Source organism: Mizuhopecten yessoensis, unplaced genomic scaffold (assembly GCF_002113885.1).
Source record: "Mizuhopecten yessoensis strain PY_sf001 unplaced genomic scaffold, ASM211388v2 scaffold5877, whole genome shotgun sequence".
Classification (NCBI taxonomy): domain Eukaryota; kingdom Metazoa; phylum Mollusca; class Bivalvia; order Pectinida; family Pectinidae; genus Mizuhopecten; species Mizuhopecten yessoensis.
Genome location: NW_018406268.1, coordinates 291861 through 314985, shown reverse-complemented (window position 1 = coordinate 314985; position 23125 = coordinate 291861). Strand labels below are relative to the sequence as shown.

General features: G+C 33.8%; 2 protein-coding genes across 3 annotated transcripts in view; one reads left to right on the top strand and one right to left on the bottom strand.

Moving 5' to 3' along the window:
- Positions 1 to 5221, top strand: part of LOC110451208 (calcium-dependent protein kinase C-like) — a 168303-nt gene extending 163082 nt beyond the window's left edge. For both annotated transcript variants that reach the window (XM_021499095.1, XM_021499092.1), the window contains one exon: positions 3911 to 5221. In XM_021499095.1, coding sequence (XP_021354770.1) covers positions 3911 to 4063 — 153 coding nt within the window. In that variant the 3' untranslated portion in view covers positions 4064 to 5221. The remainder of the gene's footprint in view (positions 1 to 3910) is intronic.
- Positions 5222 to 17868: 12647 nt separating this feature from the next.
- Positions 17869 to 22657, bottom strand: LOC110451246 (peptidyl-tRNA hydrolase ICT1, mitochondrial-like). Its single transcript, XM_021499164.1, has 6 exons — positions 22415 to 22657; positions 21174 to 21228; positions 20086 to 20145; positions 19523 to 19605; positions 19093 to 19262; positions 17869 to 18024 (listed from the first exon to the last, which is right to left on the bottom strand). Exons 1-6 carry the CDS (start codon positions 22589 to 22591, stop codon positions 17946 to 17948), a joined length of 624 nt encoding a protein of 207 aa, XP_021354839.1. The 5' UTR covers positions 22592 to 22657; the 3' UTR covers positions 17869 to 17945.
- Between the last annotated feature and the right edge of the window lie 468 nt (positions 22658 to 23125).

The window sequence follows — 23125 nt, the reverse complement described above, 5'->3', positions numbered from 1 at the left end:
TCACTGTATACCTAAAACATCAAGGTCATTGTATCACTGTATACCTAAAACATCAAGGTCACTGTATACCTATAACATCAAGGTCATTGTATCACTGTATACCTTAAACATCAAGGTCACTGTATCATTGTTTACCTAAAACATCAAGGTTACTGTGTCACTGTATACCTAAAACATCAAGGTCATTGTATCACTGTAAACCTAAAACATCAAGGTCATTCCACCACTGTATATCTAAAACATCAAGGTTACTGTATCACTGTATACCTAAAGCATCAAGGTCAATGTGTCACTGTATACATTAAACACCAAGGTCATTTTATCACTGTATACCTAAATCATCAGGGTCACTGTATACCTATAACATCAAGGTCATTGTATCGCTGTATACCTAAAACATCAAGGCCATTGTATCACTGTACACCTAAAACATCGAGGTCATTGTATCACTGCATACCTAAAACATCAAGTATCACTGTATACCTAAATCATCAGGGTCACTGTATCATTGTTTACCTAAAACATCAAGGTGACTGTATATTTAAAACATCAAGGTCACTGTGTACCTAAAACATCAAGGTCATTGTATCACTGTATACCTAAAACATCAAGGTCACTGTATATTTAAAACATCAAGGTCACTGTGTACCTAAAACATCAAGGTCATTGTGTCACTGTTTACCTAAAACATCAAGGTCAATGTGTCACTGTATACCTTAAACACCAAGGTCATTGTATCACTGTATACCTAAAACATCAAGGTCATTGTGTCACTGTATACCTAAAATATCAAGGTCAATGTGTCACTGTATACCTAAAACATCAAGGTCATTGTATCACTGTATACCTAAAACATCAAGGTCATTGTATACCTAAAACATCAAGGTCACTGTATACCTAAAACATCAAGGTTACTGTATACCTAAAACATCATGGTCACTGTGTCACTGTATACTTAAAACATCAAGGTCATTGTATTCCTAAAACATTAAGGTCATTGTATACCTTAAACATCAAGGTCATTGTAGCACTGTATACCTAAAACATCAAGTTCATTGTATCACTGTATACCTAAAACATCAAGGTCATTGTATCACAGTATACCTAAAACATCAAGGTCATTGTGTCACTGTATACCTAAAATATCAAGGTCAATGTGTCACTGTATACCTTAAACATCAAGGTCATTGTATCACTGTATACCTAAACCATCAAGGTCATTGTATCACTGTATACCTAAAACATCAAGGTCATTGTATTAATGTATACCTATAACATCAAGGTCATTGTATCATTGTATACCTAAAACATCAAGGTCACTGTATATCTGTATAATCAAGGTCACTATTTCTAAAATATCAAGGTCACTGTGTCACTGTATACCTAAAACATCAAGGTCATTGTATACCTAAAACATCAAGGTCATTGTATAACTTATTATCCGTTATATAACAATCATTTCATATTTAATCAAGGACATTCATGCTTTAAGTATGACGTCACACATCACTGAGTTTGTCAATGTTGACTATTTCCAGTTGAGCGACAAGAAGCATAACAACAAGGTATATATGGGATCAGTGAGAACATTCCTATTGCTATGGGAGTACATGGCTTACTTTGTATTGAACTTATCACCTGGATCCCTGGTAATGGTTTACACATGTACCAGTCTCCCTAATCCTCCAAATCTTTGGTACTGGTATAAAAAGAAACCACCATTCTTGGGTTCTAGAGAACAGAGAAACCCTTTTAGATCAGACATTAGTGCCAAGAGAACATCATGTAGCGATTTTCAAAGAAACATAATTTTATCCCAGGTTTCTGGTACAAAGTACAATTGTCCAAAAAAGGTGCTTGCATCCAGATAACTCCCAAAGCCAGTCACTAGTGTCAACAGAAATCCCAAACCCAGTTATAAGTGTCAAGACATTACTTCCAAATCTAGGTACAAGTGTCCAAAGAACTCACAAGCCCAAGCACTAGTACAGTTGAGTGCAATTTCCATGAATGCTCCGAAATCAAGGGATATTCCTGAAGTTTCACATTGGAAAGTATTTCTAAAACTAAAAAATATATAAACTGAAGGAATCTTCCTTAACTTTAGAAATGCTTTCTTTCCTATGGGAAAAACTTATCATTACCTGGTACATGGTACTTGTTTTATTTCCAGACTAACCCTTAATGCCAGCTTTAAGTGTATAGAGAAACCCTCCAACCCAGGAATGAAGACAATCAATGACTTCATGGAACTGATAATCAGATAATTTCAAACCCCCGATTCCATTTTTCCAGAAAACACCTAAACACCAAGTTTTAGTCACCAAAGAAGGTGACACTTCTTTGCCTGGAGATTATCTATCTTTCCAGCTCCAAACAGACCACCGAGTTGTCAAATATGACCTGTACAAGCTTTTTATTTATATTTTATATTTACCAATTGATACATTTTACTTTAAGAGAAAACCATCTCAGTGACATAAGATACAGTATTGAATTTGTTCTTTTTGTTTAAATGAAGATCAGTCCTTCATACTGTCCGAGGTCTGTGTAGATGACATCCTGACTAGCAGGGTGTTAGTTTTAGGTATCCTATTCTCTCAACAACCCCATACTACAATGTCTCTAGTTCCAATCACCAAGGAAACGTATTATCTGATCACCATCAAGGAGATGCTTAGCCTTTACCCAATTCATCATTGCAGTTATAAGAAATCCTGCTTGACCCAGCAAATAGGTGACACAGGGTTTTACTGGGAGGTTTTGGGTTTATTTATCTAATATTTATTCTGAAGTTTTCTTATTGATTCATTTAAATCACTTTTAAGAATGTACACTTGGACATGACTTCATGCATACCGAGTTGGAGTCCATGTTTTCACAACAGGACAAAGTTTGTTAACAGTTTATGTTTCATCAACAACTGAAGTGAGACAGGTGTCTATTCACAAGTAGTTGGTGGTCGGGTGGTGCCGTGGATAGCACACTCACCTTAAATCGTGTGGGGTTTCTCCAGGTACACTACTATCTTGTTAGGACACACTGCATGCCTCCGTCAGAGCCAACAATATGATAAAAATGATAAAGATTCGGGGGGAAAATTTGATGATGGTCATGAAATAAATGAAGTTTTATCAAAATTTTAACACTACACATTCATAGCCATTTGATTTACAGTCAATAAAAGAAGAAACGTGTTGGTCTTGTGTGACACTTGGAGATACATATTATATCACTATTAAAACATATGTCACATTGACTTAATTTTTGTATTTGTTTTTGTCACAAGTTGCAGATGTTGAGTCCTGATTTAAATAACTTTAGGAAACCTTGAGTGAATTTAAAGTATGTGTTAAGTACTGTACATGTATTGTAATCAGGATTTTTTTTATTTTGGTATGGAAGTTATAACTAAAAAAAAATCCATAGAAGGAGTACAGGATAAAAATGTATATGTACAACTATATAGGTAGTTAATATGATAAGTTTTTGGATGAAGGTAAGTTAAACAGAAAACTTGAGAAGGTCGAGTTCATGTTGATTTATGAACTTCTTCATTGTCAGATTCAAGTATATTACAAGTGTTACATCATTTCCTCTTACTGTATCCATCTCTACATCAGTAAGATGTCTTGGTAAATCTTTGTATTCAGCTCTCTATTACTCCAATACTAGAAATTCATCAGTCATCAAATTTCATATGTGGTTTCACTTTAAGGAGAAATTTACCAATAAATCAAATGTAGGTAACTGTGACCTATTTTCTATTTCACTGACTTTGTATAGAGTTTGCCTTCTAGATCAATTTATTTGGTTAGACTGGGTGTTGGCTCCGTTTCCATCAAAGCTTGAGTTGGGAATATGCAGTTTTGTGTTTCATTCTTACATCATTATTATTCTTTTATTTCAGAAAACAAAAAAGGATGTGAGTAACTTTGACCGCGAGTTCACCAGCGAAGCCCTCAAGATGACGCCTACGGACAAGTTGTTCATAATGAACTTGGACCAAACAGAATTCACCGGTTTCTCTTTTGTCAATCCTGAGTATATCGTCACTGTCTGAAGGCCTTCCGCTGGGGTCAAATCAAGAAGACCTTCTGTTGGGGGCCTCCCATGGAGACTTGATCAAGGGAGGCCTTCATTGAGGGTTATACCAAGGCCTTCTAAGGGTTTGACACTGGCGAAAGACTTTCTGAGGGGTGGACACTGGCAGGCCAGCTGAATTACCCTACACAGTTTACGACCCTGAACATTATGGAAAATGCGGCTCACTTCCGTCAAAAGAGAACAAGAATGCCTTTATGCATGATATAACACTAACACTAATACTTATAGGATGTTTTTTCTAAGCTTTTTGCAAACTTAAAATGTTTTCTGCCCATCGTAACCGATATTCTTATTCGTGCAGATAGCATATCTCATCATTCCTGAATTATTTTCAAAAATGGATCATTTATAAATCTTAGTGTGAGAATGAAGCCCAGGTGTTGCCTATGTTACATACATGGAAATGTATAGACAAGATTGATATTTACGATATATTTCATGCATAACTTTCATACAACTTAGCATTTTGGACTTTAACAAAATAATTTAAGGTGTTTATATTTCTTTGTATACTTTTGAAAATATGGTGTTTTTAGATATATACCTGTCTTATAGTGTCCTGTGTTGTTTTGATAATGACTGTGTTTGTGGCTAACTTTTTTATGTATAGATCATGATCTCAAAAGTACAAGAACACTTTAATCTCTAACACTCAACTTGAATTTTAAACACGTGACATACTATACAGCATAGTGATATAATGTCAGTAATACAAGTGGCAATGATAAGAAAAAGGAATTTGTAAAATGTTCAGCCAGAGGAATCTAAGATTTCATTTTGTAAACCATGAAAAGAAAGTCTATTACTATATATTTTCTATTATTAATAGAGAATACATCAATAATGGGCTATTTTTTTTCATTATTTTATGGTCTTGTCCTTTAATATCAGATTGTTTAAGCCAACATTTGATGTAAGAGTTGTCTCCCTTCTATTGGAGATGGGAGTAACTTCAATTGCAGTAGAAATCTGTTATGATGATCATCTAACAAGATTCGTTTGCAACAAGTGTTTTGATTGAATACGCCCTGTTTCTAACCAAAACGTCCCGCTGATAAGGCTAGCAGAAAACAGAACAGAAATTATGGTAAAATGTATTTGTTGAATAGATTAAAAAGTAAAAAGTAAACATTTCTTGTTCCGTAACCTCCATTTATTACTGAAAAGTTTGTTCCATCCGTGTGAAGGCATCTAGTTTGATCTGTAATCAAATGAAACATTTCACATGTGTCGTAGGAATTTTACACAAAACTCTTCACAAATCTAAACAAAAAATCACCAATTTTGTTGATACGCACAGATTGGCAGACATGGAAATGTAAGAATTTGGTCAATATTAATCCAAATGTGTCGTATAAACTTTGGTAACAGGACGTTCACGAACATACAGATCGACTTGAAAGCTTCTTTCTGATTGGTCAGTCCGCTGCAGAATAACACGTCACCAGCACAGGTCACGGAGTACTTTACTCCGTACTTGTAGCAAAGAAATACAATGTTTCTAAGTATATTAGTGTAGTATATTTGTTAAGGTGTGTTAGAATGGGGATAGTACGTTCTCTCGAGTCCAAACCAAATTTCATGTTCTAATCGCCAGTATAGCCACTCAAAACAACGTACTATCCCCTGAATGACTGATTTTTTATATTGAAGCCACTTTTATCATAATAACTGACATTCAAAACCAGTCACATACCTTATTTCCTACTGTATTTCAGCTGGGGAATAACATGTGTTGATTAAATAACAAGAATTGGTTACTTTATCCGAGCTTTAATTAATACACAAGACTAACTATTAACATACTAAATCTGAACCAATTTCAGTAACCTTAATGGTGGAGCATGCCTTTATATATACTTATAAGTAAAATGTACTCTATGATTATAGGATATTAAGCTGTCAGTGATGTTTGAGATATAAATTGGCCTGTGTTTATAAGAGCTACAATCCTACTTGCCAACCCTCCCTATTTGGGAGGGTTGGGAGTGAGACTCCCAATTTTGGACCCTAAATTTAGTGTTTTCAAAGAGTGAATTTGCTTAACTGTTTCTCTATTCTAAGATCTTATGATTTCATCTGAAAGAACAACTCATAATATGTCATTTTAAAGGGTCATTTTGTCTCTAGGGGGTTAATACGTATACACACATTTTAATTATGTTTTAATTTTGAGCAAGCAGAATGTCCCCCATGGAAATTTCAAAAAGTTGGTAAGTGTGGCTACAGTTAATAACTGTGATTAACACCCGAGCTCATTGAAATGAAATACTGTAGACACACATATTTTATGATTGTTATAATGTAAGTTTCAGCATGTTGTTTCTTAAAGTGTTACATCGTGGCTGTGCCATTCTTCGATAATAATAATACTAATAAAAATTTGAGGTTCTTGTATACCGCTTTATCACAACCTAGTTCGTAGGTCGTCTCAAAGGGGTTCACAAATTATTATTCGTGGTTATAGGGCCTTTGCAACCAGCCAATATCTTTCTTAACTCCCTGGGGAGCATACAGCCAGTGCTGCCATTTCGGCACTAACACCTAGCAATTTTAGCACTGCCCAACCAGGTACTCATTTACAGCTGAGTAGACTGGAACATGCTGAGTAAAGTATATTGCTCAAAGATAAACACAGTGTCGTCACGTGATTTGAACCTGCAACCCTTCCTTCACGAGCCCGGCGTCCTACCACTAGACTACCGTGTCTCAATGCGCTAATGTGTTAAAATATGATACTGTGCTAAAAATTGAGTGTTGAAAAATAAGTATGTTTACAGTATATGAAACCAGTGACATTAAAGAACTCACTCTGTCATTCTATCGCCGTAAATATCTTAAGTCGTCAAAAGAAAGTTGATACACATTTGATACATATTTAAGATAAGTAGCAACACCTGAAGCCCCATTTTCATGAAATTTCTTCTCATTAGAAATTTTCTAAATTCAAATACTTTTGAAAGTTAATTTTGAATATCACATATGGAAGTATTTGTTTATATATTTAGATATTGACTGAAACACAGCTCATATTCAAAAAGCTTATTTCCAGAATTAAAAACATTTTCAAGCAAAGAACTTTGGTGAAACAAAACCCAGGTCTAGTAATTTTGAAACAACCAGGATTGAATATACATAAATGTGAACACTACATGACCGAGTGTTGATGTTTTGAAGGAATGCCTTTGTATAAACATGGGAACATTCAACTTAAGGATGTATGCTACATTATTTCTGTAAAAATCTCCACTCCAAAAGAGTTCTACATTATATAACCATTAACCTGAAAAATCCTTTCATCAATGTTGATTTTGACTTGGTTGATGAATGCTTTTAGAGAGTTTTAGAGAATAAGAGATACAAAAAGTCTCTCATTCACTTGATTACTTTTTGAAGTTAATTTTTTAAAGGAGATAACTCTTATCATGAATCACAGAGTGTACAGTGACATACATGTACCCAGGTATATCCATAATTCAAACTTCAGTTTGCAAATAGTAAAGATATAATTTTCTATGTAGCATTAATGACTTGAATTATAGATCACCTTGCCCTATACTCAAAAACTACATTGTGTTTTTTACAAACTACTTATATTTATGCACTATGCTCAAAATGATATCAATACATGTATAAGCTTATGAATTGGGAAATGTGAAGATATGAGCTTCCCCTCACAATACAAGTTATGTGGTTCTTAAATATGTATATAATCTTATCACCAGTGAGAAAAAAAAGATCTTTTATATACATATAAACAGCCTTTACTGAAGTCTTTTCTTTGAGATATATATGTTTTCATTTATACAATGTGCAGCATTTATTGTTTAAGAATTAAGTTCTGTGAAGGTCAATTTATGCTATTTCCAGGTAAAAAAACAATGTTTATAATTCTGAAATCACACAAATCTCGCAAATTATAGATAACAATCGTATGGTGAAATACGAAAAATTAGCAGTGTATGTATCACAAAACAAAAGTTAGTTAATTTGTTCCATGTGCTACACTGCCAAACTTAAAACTTCTATACAGTATCATTAACTTATGGGCGATTGTTTTGTGCTCCGTGATTGTTCCTGATCAATGTGACGTTATTGTGTGTTAGTAGAATACTGGAGGCATCACACTCCACAGACAATATTTTTATTACTTTTACACAGTTATAAACTAGAAATCAAGTAATATATATATAACACTCTGTGATGTGTTCATTGTACTATCATTGTACTTTCTTGTATTTTTACGATGATTCAGAGGTAACATTGAGTATCACTGATACTACAATCACTGTTACATATTACAATTCACTATCTTCTCAGTTACAAATAAAAAACGCCATGTAGAGATTAAGGATCACTATCCCAACGCACTGTAGTTTTCCGTATATACAATTACGTCTCCATTACTTCTGCTTGGTTATAACTGTAGCACAGCTAGTTGGGCCCGGACATATTGCCTTGGAAGCTCAGTCTGTTAGAGCAATGTTAGAAGTATAACAGTCTGAAGTCTGGGTTCGAATCCCGGTCTAGCCCCGGTAAAGTTTTACATTCAGAACACTATTGATGAATATATTCATCTTTCATCTTTATTATTTTTTCACAAAAGTCCCACAAGGTATGGTTTTCTTTTCAGGAATGATTTATCAAAGCTATAGAAATGCGGTTAAAAACAGTTTCCAATATTTTGCTACAGATTTTGGAAGTGATACGAGAACCCGGCTTCTGTAATGTTACAGCAATTGAATTCACTTGAAAGTGGCAGATCCTGAGAACTATCTCTGATGATTGGGGTGATTTCAAAATTTCCTTTTTTTTGGGCTTGATATAATGGGTACTTGATTCTTTATGAATATTCCAAGAATGGGAGTTGGACAAGAAGAATCCTTAAGCTCAGAAAATCCCTTAAGTCTGCCACCGGTTAAGAGATGAGTGTCATGAACTTCTTTTTTTTTTTCATTTTTTTTTCATTTTTACTGTTTTTTCGTTATACTAATATATTGCATGGTCACATTTCTATATACTATAATGTCTTGTTTATCATATACTAATTTAGATTTTTTTTTAAGTAAGACTATTATACAAAATGCATATTCTGCATGTATTGGGAACAGAGTTGATTTTTAACGAGCCACTGGTACACTAGGCTGGCTTTTTACCACATACATTTAATTTGTTTTCTAGACAACTGATTTAATTGTCAATAAATCATCAAATCAAATGAGTTCTTAATCTCTGGGTATGCAACAGATTGTTCTGTAATTTTGAACCTCTTTTGGGGAATCATTTTTTATTTTTTCACTTTAATAATTTCTTTTTTTGGTTAATTACTACACACTGCATATGTACTCATTCTGTTTAAAAAATTCCCTTTTACACATAGAATCTCTTACATAGAAAATGTTTCTTTAGCTTTAGCTGTAAATATTATAGATATTAATTTGGTACTTTACTCAAAATTGTAAGTGTACATGGTGGTATATTGTGTTAGTCTGTAGAATGTATTTCAACAAAGAACATAAGTTGTCTCCCTCGAAATTTTTCATGTTGTATATTTTACCCTTTTATTAGTTTTATTGCGAACAGATTTGTTTTTGTAATTGTGATTGAAAATTGTAATCGCATGTTTTTGTTTTTAATAAATTCTTATTAATAATGTTAACTTTAGATTTGCTTTGTTCGCAATGTAACCTTCAGCTTTCTCCCCAATAAGTATGGTACAGCGTATTGTTCTCAGCTGTTCCTGAATTTGAAGTACTGCAACTATAAATCACATTTAACCAGGTACTTGCACTTTCTTTTTATATAAAAATAACTTTTAACCAAACTTCTCTGAGTTTAACTTCAGAATAAGAAAATAACAAATTTATAAAATCAAAACATGTAAAAAAGCAGATAGGTGCAAGTGATTTTACATTACAAGTCTTGTATCATTAAAATATTGAAAGGAAAAGGAATATAGTTTGAAGGAATATGATTTCTTTTTCTTCAGCTGAAAAATAAAGTGTCACTTTTTGGATTTATCTTATTGGAATAAAAAACGTATTTTGTTTTATTTTTTTAATGGAAAGACTAAATAGCTGTCTTTATCTACCTTCACTACAATACTATTCCTGGACGTCAGTGTCTATATAGGGCTGTGATCCCACCTCAGGTAGGTTTCTCACTTATTGTATTGGACTAGCGTTCCTGATTGAATATGTAAAACATTTCATCTTGTGTCAGAATTGTCCGAAATAATTATTTCATTGCATGAAGTGTAGAATTGAAAAAGCATTCCACTTTGATAGCTTTGGCTGTATGTTGAAGTTTTCATTATATATAATTAATTTCTGTTTTGTTAACATTAGAAAATATTGACTGTAAATATGTCTGATTTTGTACACTAATATTTGAGTAAAGTAAAAAATGAGTTATAAAAGTAGGTTTTATTTTACAATTAGGAAGATTAACGAAAAACGAATTGTAACAAAGTATAGGTTTAATTTCATAATTAGGAAAATTAACGAAATGAATTGTTACAAAATAGGTTCAATTCAAAAATTAGGAAATTCACGGAAATAAACTGTTACAAAAATAATGGTTACAAAATCAGGCTGTTTGACTGGAAATAGAACTAGTCCATTGTAATCTTATTATGTTTTGTGGGTTATCTCCCTTAGAATAAGTTACTGTAGGCTGTTGTAAGTTTTTTGTATCCCTACCAAGCAATATTTTCTATGTACAGAGATTCACCAATTTCCTTAAATGTTTTACAACAAACTTTTGATCATTTATTCTATCTATCTTTCATAATTTCATTATACAATGTACTGCCAATCTCAACCTTCCTTTTATATCACGGAGTCAGACTTAACCCCTTATCCTGCACGCATGTAAAATACTAGAAATTTCCACTCAGGTATTGCATTTCTTAATAACCCGAAATAATCTTGATAATAATCAAAACAAATGAAAAGCTAGGTTTTCCGTTTCCTTTTGCTGGGGTGACAGAACAATGCATCTTTGTGTTTGCAAGGTCAGATTAGACTTCTCCCTAGGGATTCAAGCCGTTAAGGTCCCTTTGCAATATTTAAGGTCATTCTAAAATAGAGGTCAAAATGATATTCAAGGACATTTCACATTCCAAATGTAAAGTTCACTGGTTCCAAGGCACATGACATTGTAACTCACCTCACATTGTAAAAATAACCATATTCCACTTCACAGAGCACATACCTTATAGTGTAAAGGTAACGCCACTGGATTCAAGGACATCTTACATTGTAAAGATTGTATTTTAACATTCTGGGTCAAAGGGCAACACGGCACCTTTCATGGTAAAATTCACCTTTTTCCAGGTCAAGGAACCTTAAATTGTAAAACACACATCACTACAGGTTGAAGATCACTTTTTATTTTAAAGGTCATCTCACTCTGGGATCTAGGTCAAGGACGATTCACATTTTTTTTTTACAGTAAGAAAGTGGGCAGTACAATGTGTTCTGATAGTATCAAATTGATTTAAGTTTTCTTACAGAACTTCAAGTTTCGTGTGCATGCTGTGTTTAACATTTGTCTTCTGAAGCTTCCCACAGGTTCAATGTTTACTGCCTTTTGCTATCTTAATTAGGGTTAAATGTCGTCTATACTGAGTGTTTTAAGCTTCTGTGAGGTAGTATGGTGATCTCACAGTCAAAACTATACTTGATACCAATTAAAAAGCTGGATTTTTTATTGGCAGATTCATACACTTCATTAAATGAGCTTGATTAGAGCGTTGGTGATGTAGTCCACTGTATCTGTTTGAATGAAAGGGTTTATACATGTCAAGTGCTTGTTAGTAAGATTTTTATACCATTTTTTTTTTTTTTAGATATTTACGTTCAGATACCGGTACACAAGAAAAACACATACACCTTATCTAGTTCATATGACTCAACATTAAATATATTACAGGAAAGAAAGTTCGCTAGAAAGATTTCTTTAACAGTTTAACTTTTTTTAAATCGCAAGTATACATTACATAAGTATATTGTTAATAATATGTCTATATTTTAAGAGAATAATCCTTTGTTTTTAAAAATTTGTGTGATTTCTAGTAACCTTTTTGTAAATATTACAAATCAGTGGCAGATCCAGGGACCAATCTGGAGCAGTTTCGAAATTTCTGAAGGGATTTCCAAAATAGAAAAGTTTGGGACAACTCATGCATTTTTAACAAAAAAATCCCATGGATGGGCAGGATGTGTCCCTTGAACTGAGGAAACCTCTAGATCTGCCATAGTATATGTCTTCTACTTTTGATGTAGCAGAGTGCACATGGAATGATTCCGTGTAAATAACACAACAGACATGTCGATTAGTTATTGTGTGTAGTGCCTGTCTAGTCCAGTAATAGTCATGTGCTATCGGTCTACCGTTTTATCACATGTATGATAGATGTCAATTTTTCTTGTAGCTTTGGAAGTGTTAGTATTGCACAAATGCATGTTCAAAAACAACAGTCTTTGCTGATTCCCAAACTGGCCGACTGAATGTGTACATACTGCCATTACTGGCGGCCCCTTCCAATCTCTTAACTGTCTGACTAAAGCCTTAAGGTGTTATCTGTTACCGGCAACTCTCACTGCTAGCAATGTCATTGTCCAGCTTCATTCAAATCTTTTTATAGATTTATACAGTTCCATTAACGTTATTTGTGTTCGTAAGGCGAAATGATCTGTATCAAATCAGATCTAAAAATAGAATCCTCAATCAGAATACACATTTCCATTGGTCGGTTCTAACACCAGATAAGATACTTATTGAAGGCACTTGTACAGGTTGGTTATTCTTAATGGAATAATTTACTAATTACAACAAAAGAACTAAATGCTTTATACAAGTTTTCTTGAAAGATGGTTTGATGAACATATATAAGGATTATGTCAATATTTTCTCATAATGAATCTACACATTTAAGTCGCATGCCTTTGTGTTGAATGGCATGTGATTTTTTTTAACATTAAACATAAGACCAGAATTATCAGTATTTGTAATCCAATGTTATGTTGCGATATTTGGGTGTTTTTTTCAATTGAACAAGAATAAAGATTGTTCCAATTAATGATCTGCATACAATGTACTAGAAAACTTTAAAGGAAACAATGATTTGTCTCTACAACATTACTAGTAATGCACCTTGTATATAAGATTTTTCACTTGAATGAAGTTTCTATGAACTGTGTACTACATCACATGTTGCTGTGTACTGCATCACATGTTGCTGTGTATTACATCACATGTTGCTGTGTACTACATCACATGTTGCTGTGTACTACATCAGTTTGCTTTGTATGACATCACATGTTGCTGTGTACTACATCACATGTTGCTGTGCACTACATCAGTTTGTTGTGTATGACATCACATGTTGCTGTGTAGAACATCACATGTTGCTGTGTACTACATCACATGTTGCTGTGTAGAACATCACATGTTGTTGTGTAATACATTAGGTGATGATGTGTACTGTAACAATGCTATCAATCTCCACGCAGAGTTACGGTCCTTGCACTCCCTTTTATCTCTGCCAACGTCAAAAAGGAGTTCCGCATCACATGACCAAACAATCATGTGATCCACCGTATAAAATGGCAGCCTCACGCCAAAGAAGTTGGAAAATATAGATTGTTTTGCGTGTTTTGCCAAGAATGTGATAGTTTTTAAGTTGAGTGGGCGAAAGATACATAGTGATGGATTCAATTTGGTGTCATGAACAAATTATACGAAGTCAGCTGTTCTATTCATTTTTAAAGCTTAATAACCACATTTATATTACTACGCTGAACATTACGCTAAAATGTATAGTGCAGTATACATTAACGCCTTACTACTCGTTAAAAGTCGTTTCAAAAGTGGTATAGAATGAAAAAAGAAGTCACTGAAGATGAAATAATCACGATTTGAGACCAAATTTGGTTTTACAAGAATCTTGTAAAATCTGAGACGTTGACAGAGATGTGTGTGATTGAAAAGGAACGACAACTCTGGGTAGAGATTGCAATGCTATATGAAATCCCATGAACCTTACTAACCTTACGTTATCCTATACATGTGTTTTGTGTGAAATTGTTTGTTCCAGAAGCATTTTTGATTACTGATTTGTAAAAACTCAATTGGTGTCCAGTAACATGGAACTGAAAGAACAGACATAGCGTTGGGTTCTAAAAAAATATTCACCTTTTGCAGATGTTCACATGCTGATAAAAGATGATGAACATTGTAATACACTGATTATAAATTAATACAAACCTGTATTATGGTGATGGATTTCTTAAAAGAAATTTTTGACTACATTTACATATCTCTCAGTATTACAAATCAAACTGGTGTGTACTATGAGTCAGCAACAAAGCTGATTACCGACTAAAAGGCAATCACAGGTTACCTATTTCAAATAATCTACATGTTGGTCCCTTACTTCAAGGCAACCAAACACTGGTTACCTACTTGTAGTACTTCAAAGTAACCACTCACTGGTTTTACCCATTACAAGCAAACCACATGTTAGTTCATTACCTAACACCCATTACATGTAAATCACGCACTGGTTACCTCCTTCAAAGAAAACACTCTCTGGTTACCTCCTTCAAGGTAACCGATACTGGTAGCCTCCTTCAAAGCAAACACTCTCTGGTTACCTCCTTCAAGGTAACCACATATTGGTAGCCTCCTTCCAGGCAACCATTCACTGGTTACCTCCTTCAAGGTAACCACATACTGGTAGCCTCCTTCAAGGTAACCATTCACTGGTATCCTCCTTCAAGGTAACCGTTCACTGGTAACCTCCTTCAAGGGAACTCTTCACTGGTAACCTCCTTCAAGGTAATCTCATACTGGTAGCCTCCTTCAAGGTAACCACATACTGGTAGCCGCCTTCAAGGTAACCATTCACTGGTAACCTCCTTCAAGGAAATCACATACTGGTAGCCTCCTTCAAGGTAATCATTCACTGGTAACCTCCTTCAAGGTAATCATTCACTGGTAACCTCCTTCAAGGTAACCGTTCACTGGTAACCTCCTTCAAGGTAAATCTTCACTGGTAACCTCCTTCAAGGTAATCATTCACTGGTAGCCTCCTTCAAGGTTACCATTCACTGGTAACCTCCTTCAAGGTAACCATTCACTGGTAGCCTCCTTCAAGGTTACCACACACTGGTTACCTCCTTCAAGGCTAATAGATGCTGGTGATCTATAAAGACTATAATTCAGAGATTCCCCAGCAGACACACAAAGCATAATGCTCTGTGCTTGTCTTCATTCATATTGCCTGCAACTACATTTATTATTTCTAAGTGTGTTTTCAATATTTGTTATTGTTATTGATATTTATTCAGAAATAAAACATTTACTCCAGTGTTACTGTGGTTTTGTGTGGTGTTTTTTGCAGACAGCTCAAGAAAATTATGTCGTCCTTTTTCTGAAAGTCAAATGTCTTCCAATTAAATTTTTCCATGGAAATAAATTTCTTCACGATGAGTCTTTGGTTAAGAAGATACCTCAAATCTGCTTAAGTGGCTCAGTTTAACGAAGGTCAATGTACATCAAGTATTAAAGTAAACAACAGAAACCATCCCTAATGAAATGTATCATTTGAACTAGTATAAATAAATTCTTTCTGAAAGAATCTTCTCCAAATATACTTTCATACAAAAAAACACAACCCAATAGTCCAAAACAATCCTCTCAAGAACTTAAATTCACATTGTAGTACAGTACATTTCACCTAATATCACGTCTGTTAATGTCACTTTTCGGTTATTATCATGTGTTTTTGATGCAACGTTTTTCCTGCTATATAATCTATGCATTTGAATTCTTTTATTATCACCTGATTTTATGTCAATTTCTCTTAATATCACATTATTTTGGCCACTGTCACAAAAAAATACAGGTAAATGGCGGATATGATTCATGTAGTAATTATGAAATCTGATTCTATATATTGACAACCCTTTCCTTAAAATATAAAAACAAAGTACTAATCTATCTCAATGATCTTAACACTCGACAACCTATAAATCATATGCAACTATTTCCAGCCACAAACTGTCAGGTTTTTTCAATCGGTTTTATTATCGTATAGATTTAGATCAATTTGGTCACAATATATACTTAAAAAGGATTATTCTTTGTTTGTTTTTTTCTTATTGAGAATTAATTTCCTATCTGAGCAACAACAGACAGATTTTATGAAAAACCTCAGCTAAGATTACTTCTTTAAATATCCCTATATGGAAAACATTGGTTCAGATAGGTCTTGGGCTAGCAAAAGATCCTGTAACCTCAGCCTCTAACAAGTCCTCCAGGTAAGTCGATTTCTATCCCTTCCCTCCCAAACACAAGACCTCTGTACAAGTAGCTTTAACTGTCCCCCTTCACCTAAACCAAAGTCGCCTCCAGATTAGAAGAATTATCTCCCTTCTCAGTCAAAAACAAGTGCTGCAGATTAGCAGGTTCCCCTCCTTCTCAAAACTTTGTTTAAAGTTCTGACATGAAATATATATTATCTTCAAAAGCTGCAACAATAAATCGTATCGCAATACTTTCTGGTGTATCGTATAAAATTGTTTTGTTTGCCGGTATTGCGATACACTAACAGTACTGAAATTATCAATTAATCTTTGATTATCAAACTCCTTAATCCTTCAATAAGACATGGTTCACTGTGAAGTCATACCCAATCATACTAAAATGCATACACAAATATATTTTGATAGTTTTTGCTATTGAGGTCTATGATAAAACTCGATAAAATACTGCACTCAATTATTAAGTTGACCTTTTAAGCAGATATTTGTATCGTGATACTTATCGTATTGTAAGCATCGTACTGCGATACGTATCATATCGTGAGGTATGTATATCGTTGCAGCCCTATCATCTACCACATTTATTTACATTTGTCACTTCATTGAATTCTCTGTACATTTATCTACACGTTCATACACATAAAAATTTCAAAACATTGATAATATTTCAGTTCCTATTTCTGTAGTTAGTATGTTACGTTGGCAAAATTCGTAATTTTGAACGCTTTGATTTAATTTATGAATTAAAATAACAGAAACTGCATAAATGCATTTTGCTAACATGTATATAAATATCCCTAAATAATACAATGTTGTGTCAAATGTCTATGTATGTGACAGAGAATAAAAGATGTCGAGTTTTGTTGAGAAACCTCATTTATCCCAGGTCGCTGACTCGCAGGTTTTCAATACTGTATAGTTCATTAACTTCATACTTCGCGTGGATAATATTTCGCAGTTGTCCCAATAAGAACTAGTTTGCACATCCATGTGGGGTCGAAATAATCTGTATACCCATACCATAATTCTTCCGTCAAAAAACGATATTGAATTGTTGTTTTATCCCTATTTTTCGACAGTAAATAGGTAAACATTTTATTTGCTCTTTTATCTTCATGATATTAATATTCACGCTATCTTCTCTGATGATCGTGTATAAAGTGAAATCAAATCCTCGTAAATATTGCCATTTATACAGTAGGCTAGATATTGTAGCTGTATGGCTAAAGACACAAACTATCAACAATATTAATCAATCAGACAATGAGCTGGAGTTTCCATCTCATGAGTTCCACGGTTTTACTTATCAAACAATAGTCAGCTCTGTCACAAGTGTGAGGATCAGTGGCTAATAGCCCTGTGGACTGGAGGCTTTAAAATGTCATTTCTTACTCTGTTCTGTTGATTACATCAAAACATAATCCAAACAATATTTAAAAAAAAAATGTATTCAGATAATAAGATAATATACATGAAAAAGTCAAAACCATCCTATCTAAATCGGTGTCAGGGATTATATCTGAATTTCTTCTTATCTGAATGTACTCTTTTCTTTCTAAGCACATCCTTCTGGAACTTTAATTTCCTGAAAGGAAAAAAAAACATTCTTAGAAATATGTTGACTTGCACAAAATAACAAAAGTTTTCAAACAGAAGAGGTTACAGAGTACAACATCCATGCCAATAACACAGAGAGACACATAGCAGACGATTTCAACAGAAATATGCTGTCGACAAAACATGTTTCTGTAAGACACAGATGCAATTAACAGCTTTTATGCATTGCCATGTTTTATTCTTAAATTATCATTTCATAAATGTTCCAACTCGTATAACTGTATGCCAGGAAACTTCCACTCAGTTAAATTGTTTGCCCTTCACTGGTAGAATCTGACAAAATTCAATTGCAACAAAAATGCCCTGTATACAGAACACTTTTTAACCTGGCAACCTACATATTTTCATTTTTAGTCTGAAACGTTTCTTTCGTCCAATCATCTATGTAAAATTACCCTTTCACCAATGTTTTGTTTTCATATCGTAAATTTTAAACAAACAAAATATTTATATTACCTAGCATGGTATAACATCAGCCAAAAAACAAGACCCTATTATTTTATAAGCCTCTTGGTTCTATTCTACAAAGATTTTTTTTAATCTAATGCGACCTTTAATGTACAAGGTCATTTATCTGAACAAACTTGATAGAGGTCATGGTTCATTAGAAGCGATTTGAATATTTCAACACATATGACCCCTGTGACCTTGAATGTGGATTAGTATTATTCATTTAAACAACATTGATATCCCTACCAGTTATATCCCAGTAAATCACCAGCCAAATATCGCTACTCTAGGCTTTATAGTTCATTTAGAAGCAGTCATTTGAAAATGTAAAACACATCTAACCCATACCCTTGTATAGGGTATCAGTAATCTATTTGAACAAGCTAGATAATCTTTTACCCCAGCACCCTACATGGCAATCTATATCATTACTGTCGGCCTAATATCTCGACACAGGCACCAGGTGAACAAAACCTCATGTTTCAATAATGCATCATATCTATTCTCGATGGGAGTCAAAGATTCTTGTTTTCAATATTGAATGTGAAATGTTTTTTATTTAAAAGTACCCTGTTACGACACCTACCCCTTGGCAATGCGAGCAAGTTCCTCTGGTGTTTGTTCCTTGGGTTTCATAGTGCCTCTGTAAATCATACTGCGAATCTGCTCCATACAATCGGCTTTGTTCATGATCTGTTTCCGTGTCTTCTCCGACGATATCATCACAAAGCCGTCCTTGCTGATATGGTGTTTTTGCTGGCAATGAAATAATACAATTCAGTTCTGTCCAGTGATAATAATAGTCAGAAAACTAAATCTTATTTAACATCTCAAATATCTGGTCTATCAGAATTTCAGCAGGTCTATGAGAAATCTAAATGTCATAGACCTATTGTCTATGGTGTATAAATCCTAAGCCTGACAAATACATGTATGTTTGTGAGTCAACTTAAAAAATGTTGGTAACAATAATTGGTCAGTTAGTTCTGTTCAGAAACATTTACATGGCTCTTTACCTGCTCTTTGATTTTTTCTCTGATCCAGGCAGGTATCCAGGTCGCAGATTCAAGATGGAATTTTGCATTTACTTTAGAGCTGACTGTAAAATAGAAAAGCGTTGGTAAACTAAACTATACATATCAGGTTAAACAACTTGGACAAAAATAAATCGCCCTAGGCCAAGTACTGTAAATTAAATTAAACTATACATTCATGTTTTATAACTTTGACTAAAGTAAAACACTGCAGATAAACTTAACTAAAGACGCATGTTGTACAACCAGGACAAAATATCGGGGGTGAACTAAGAGGTGAAAATTCTATTTAAAATCTCAAACCCAAGGGTTGAGATTTTTCTAATCTACAGTATAATTTGTAAATGAATATACTCTCACACCTTCTCATCACCAAAATTATCATTTCCAATAAGTATTTCAGTCTGTTTCTTTATAGACACAACATTACCCTACCCTTCCCTTTGGTGAGATAGTACAAACCTCTCACAAGGTATAAAATGTGTGATTTTTTTTTGTCACAGGTATAAAAACAAATATTTTCCAGTATATTGTTTATGTCTTACCTTTATTTACATTCTGGCCACCTTTTCCACCACTTCTGGTATAGGTAAACTCTATCTTTTCTGTAAAATAGGCAGTACAGGTCAACAAATGTTAATCACTTTAAGAATAAATATAATCATATACAGAATGCATTACACAACTTAGTGTCATCCCAATGAAGATAATCTGTGTAATAATGATGAATGAGAAATAAACGTCATCACATGAAACTGGAATGTTGCGAAAGGTCTTGCTTTGAATTGCCCTAATATCAGTACATCTGCATATGTAGCACTAATTAAAACCTGTCCACTTACACTAAGGCACAATCTTGATATTCCCCTATTTCAACAAAATCAAGTTAAACCTCTTTACATGTAAGGTGTAGCCCTACAATAGTTATCCTCTACTTGCAATTGTAGTGATTCATCACTTTTATCTCGAGTGGTAGTCTTTTATATGCAAAGTTGACACAACTTTGAGGAATGGCAGTCCAAGCATCAAAACAAAGACTCACTTCATTTTCGGGAACGTGAATTAAACAAGACCTTCCAGAATGACACTTTGAATTACAGCTATTGGTTGCTAAGTACAGTTATTCTAAAATATGTTTGATTGTATCAAGGAAAATCCTGGAATTTGAGAGCAGTTGGCAATTTCAGCAATTTTTAGTCAATATCAAAATTAAGAAGGGCCTTTTTATATAAATTAAAAGAAAATTTGAACATGAAGGGGTCAGTTTCGAGGGGTCAGTGGCCCCATGGCTAGCTCCCTCCACGATTACCCATGTTGTATAAATCCAAAATTGTTTTCTCTTCGACTATGGACACTTCAAATTCTCCCTTTTTGCAAAAATTGTTTCATTTATAATGGATTTCTTGGTTCCAATTTATGAATAAATGGAGTTGTTTATACCATGCCCTTGGGAACAGTCATTTTCATAACTAACATTAAATATCTTCATGAAAGCAGGTAATGATAGCCCCACTCAGCCTCACTAAGGTCTTCAGATAAAGTAAATATTGCATCATACACGAACTACATTCATATACATTCCAAAATTTATGGAAACCTTAATAAAAGCTTTAATAATTTTTCCATCACTTACCAGTTGGAATATATCCTGAGAATGGTTCCTCTTCACTACCATTTGCATAATTGTGCTGTATTTCAAAAAAAGAAATCTTTTTCAAAAGGTAAACAATGTAAGAGGTCGGGGAAAAACCACTAACTTGCGTATAATACGCAAACTCGCGTATTATACGCCAATAGGGGTATGGATTTGTTACTAAAAATAGCCAAAATCACTTTAATCTTAACTTTTTCAAATTGTTTGTCCAAGTCGCATTTATTCAGTCATGAAACATAATACAAATGCAAAAATAAAGTTTATTTGCATGTGGGAAAGTACCAAAAATAGATGCAATACTTGCGGTAAAATTACATCAAGTTTCTAAGTAGCCAACGCTTTCAGTAAACATCTTTTAGCAAAATATTATTTACCTTGTCGTAAATTAATGCGATTTTTAATAATATCTTGCAAAAGTTACTGTTAAAGCGATTAGTGTTATTTTTAGTAACAAATCCATACTCCACCTGGCGTATAATAGGCGAGTTTGCGTATTATACGCAAGTTGTGGTTTTCCCCAACCTGATATATAAGCCCTATTAAGAGAAATGGTGTTGGAACTTTTGATTTCCAGAAACAGTGAGAAGAGTTTTTATTGGGAAGGAAAACCACCATGCATTAAAATCAGTCTGATTGTCCTTTAGCTGCTATGTTACATGTACATCTATATCAGGTTAAAGATGTTACAATATGTTAGTTTACATAAACATTACCAACAGAAGTTCACAAACAAAACCGTTAGATCAAGTACACTAAGAAAAAGAGTTTGAAGAGATCAATTACGAATTTATTTTAGAAATGATCAGGTTGCGGCACAACGGCCCATATGGGTAATAATCCAGCATTTGGGTAATGGCCCCATTTTGAGTCGCAATCTTATTACCGACATGGGGAATTAAGTGAAATAAAAATACACAAAGTTCTTTTAAACACTAAGAGCATTGAATTCTTTCAACAAAATCCAATAAATACACAATGAAGTGCATTTGTATACAAAGAGTTATCAATTCTGATGTCTAACTTTTTGTGAAAATGACAAACCAATATCACTGACTTGGTTTTCCATTGACATCAGTATTGAAATGTTCAGTGAAGTCAATGGGATCATGCTTTTTATAGCTACTCTACAACACAAATTTAGATAACTGAATTACCATTTGTTGTGCACAGTCGTAAACTACTTTAAAAGTAATTACAATATCAGTAAATAGTGGGTCTACCTGTTTTTTAAGCACGTTGAACGCTTCATTTATGCTGTTTCTATTGCCTGGATACAAATTGTCTAGACTCAGTTTACTCTTATACCCAGCAGTTCTCAATGTCTGTATTGTATAAAAGTTCCTCAGAACATTTGCATTATTGGCAGTTAAAGCAAGTCGCATGCAACGACAGAACATCGTGTACAACAATTATCTTTCCACTCCTCATAGAGCCATGAGCAAAGTCACCGGAAGTTTCGTTGAAACGTCTACTTAAGAAACCGGCTACGTGGTCATATTTTCCGGAAATAAGACGCAAGTGGTTCAACTTTTACTTTTCAACTTAAATACTAAACAATGATAGCTTTTTGTTATTAATTAATGATGACACTTTTTTGTACAAAATAATAAATATATTTATGAACTTGTATTGTTTGAATTTCTTACGTGTTTCCTAGGTGTTATTTTACTACTAGAATCATACTTTCATAGATTCACTTTTAGTTACATAGTAACTTGAAGGCAAATAACGAAACAACAAACATATAAAGAAACTTCAAACACCCAATATATTAACTAACGCAGAAGCCAGGCCCATTCTCCTCAGTTCACGTGACTGACTGTTTTATGAATAAAGAAGAGTCAAACATAAGTTGAATATTGTGAGTAGTTAAAATTTGCATTAAAATATTTGTGTTTAGCATAGAATCATCTTTGTTTAAGTAGTCATTT

What these genes read in the sequence shown, in the direction of transcription:
- LOC110451246 (XM_021499164.1), bottom strand. Translation starts at nt 22,591, where the DNA reads ATGTTCTGTCGTTGCATGCGACTTGCTTTAACTGCCAATAATGCAAAT. An exon ending in TCAACGTGCTTAAAAAACAG is followed by an intron (nt 21,229 to 22,414) that starts GTAGACCCACTA and finishes TTTGAAATACAG; the next exon opens with CACAATTATGCAAATGGTAG. An exon ending in CTCAGGATATATTCCAACTG is followed by an intron (nt 20,146 to 21,173) that starts GTAAGTGATGGA and finishes CCTATTTTACAG; the next exon opens with AAAAGATAGAGTTTACCTAT.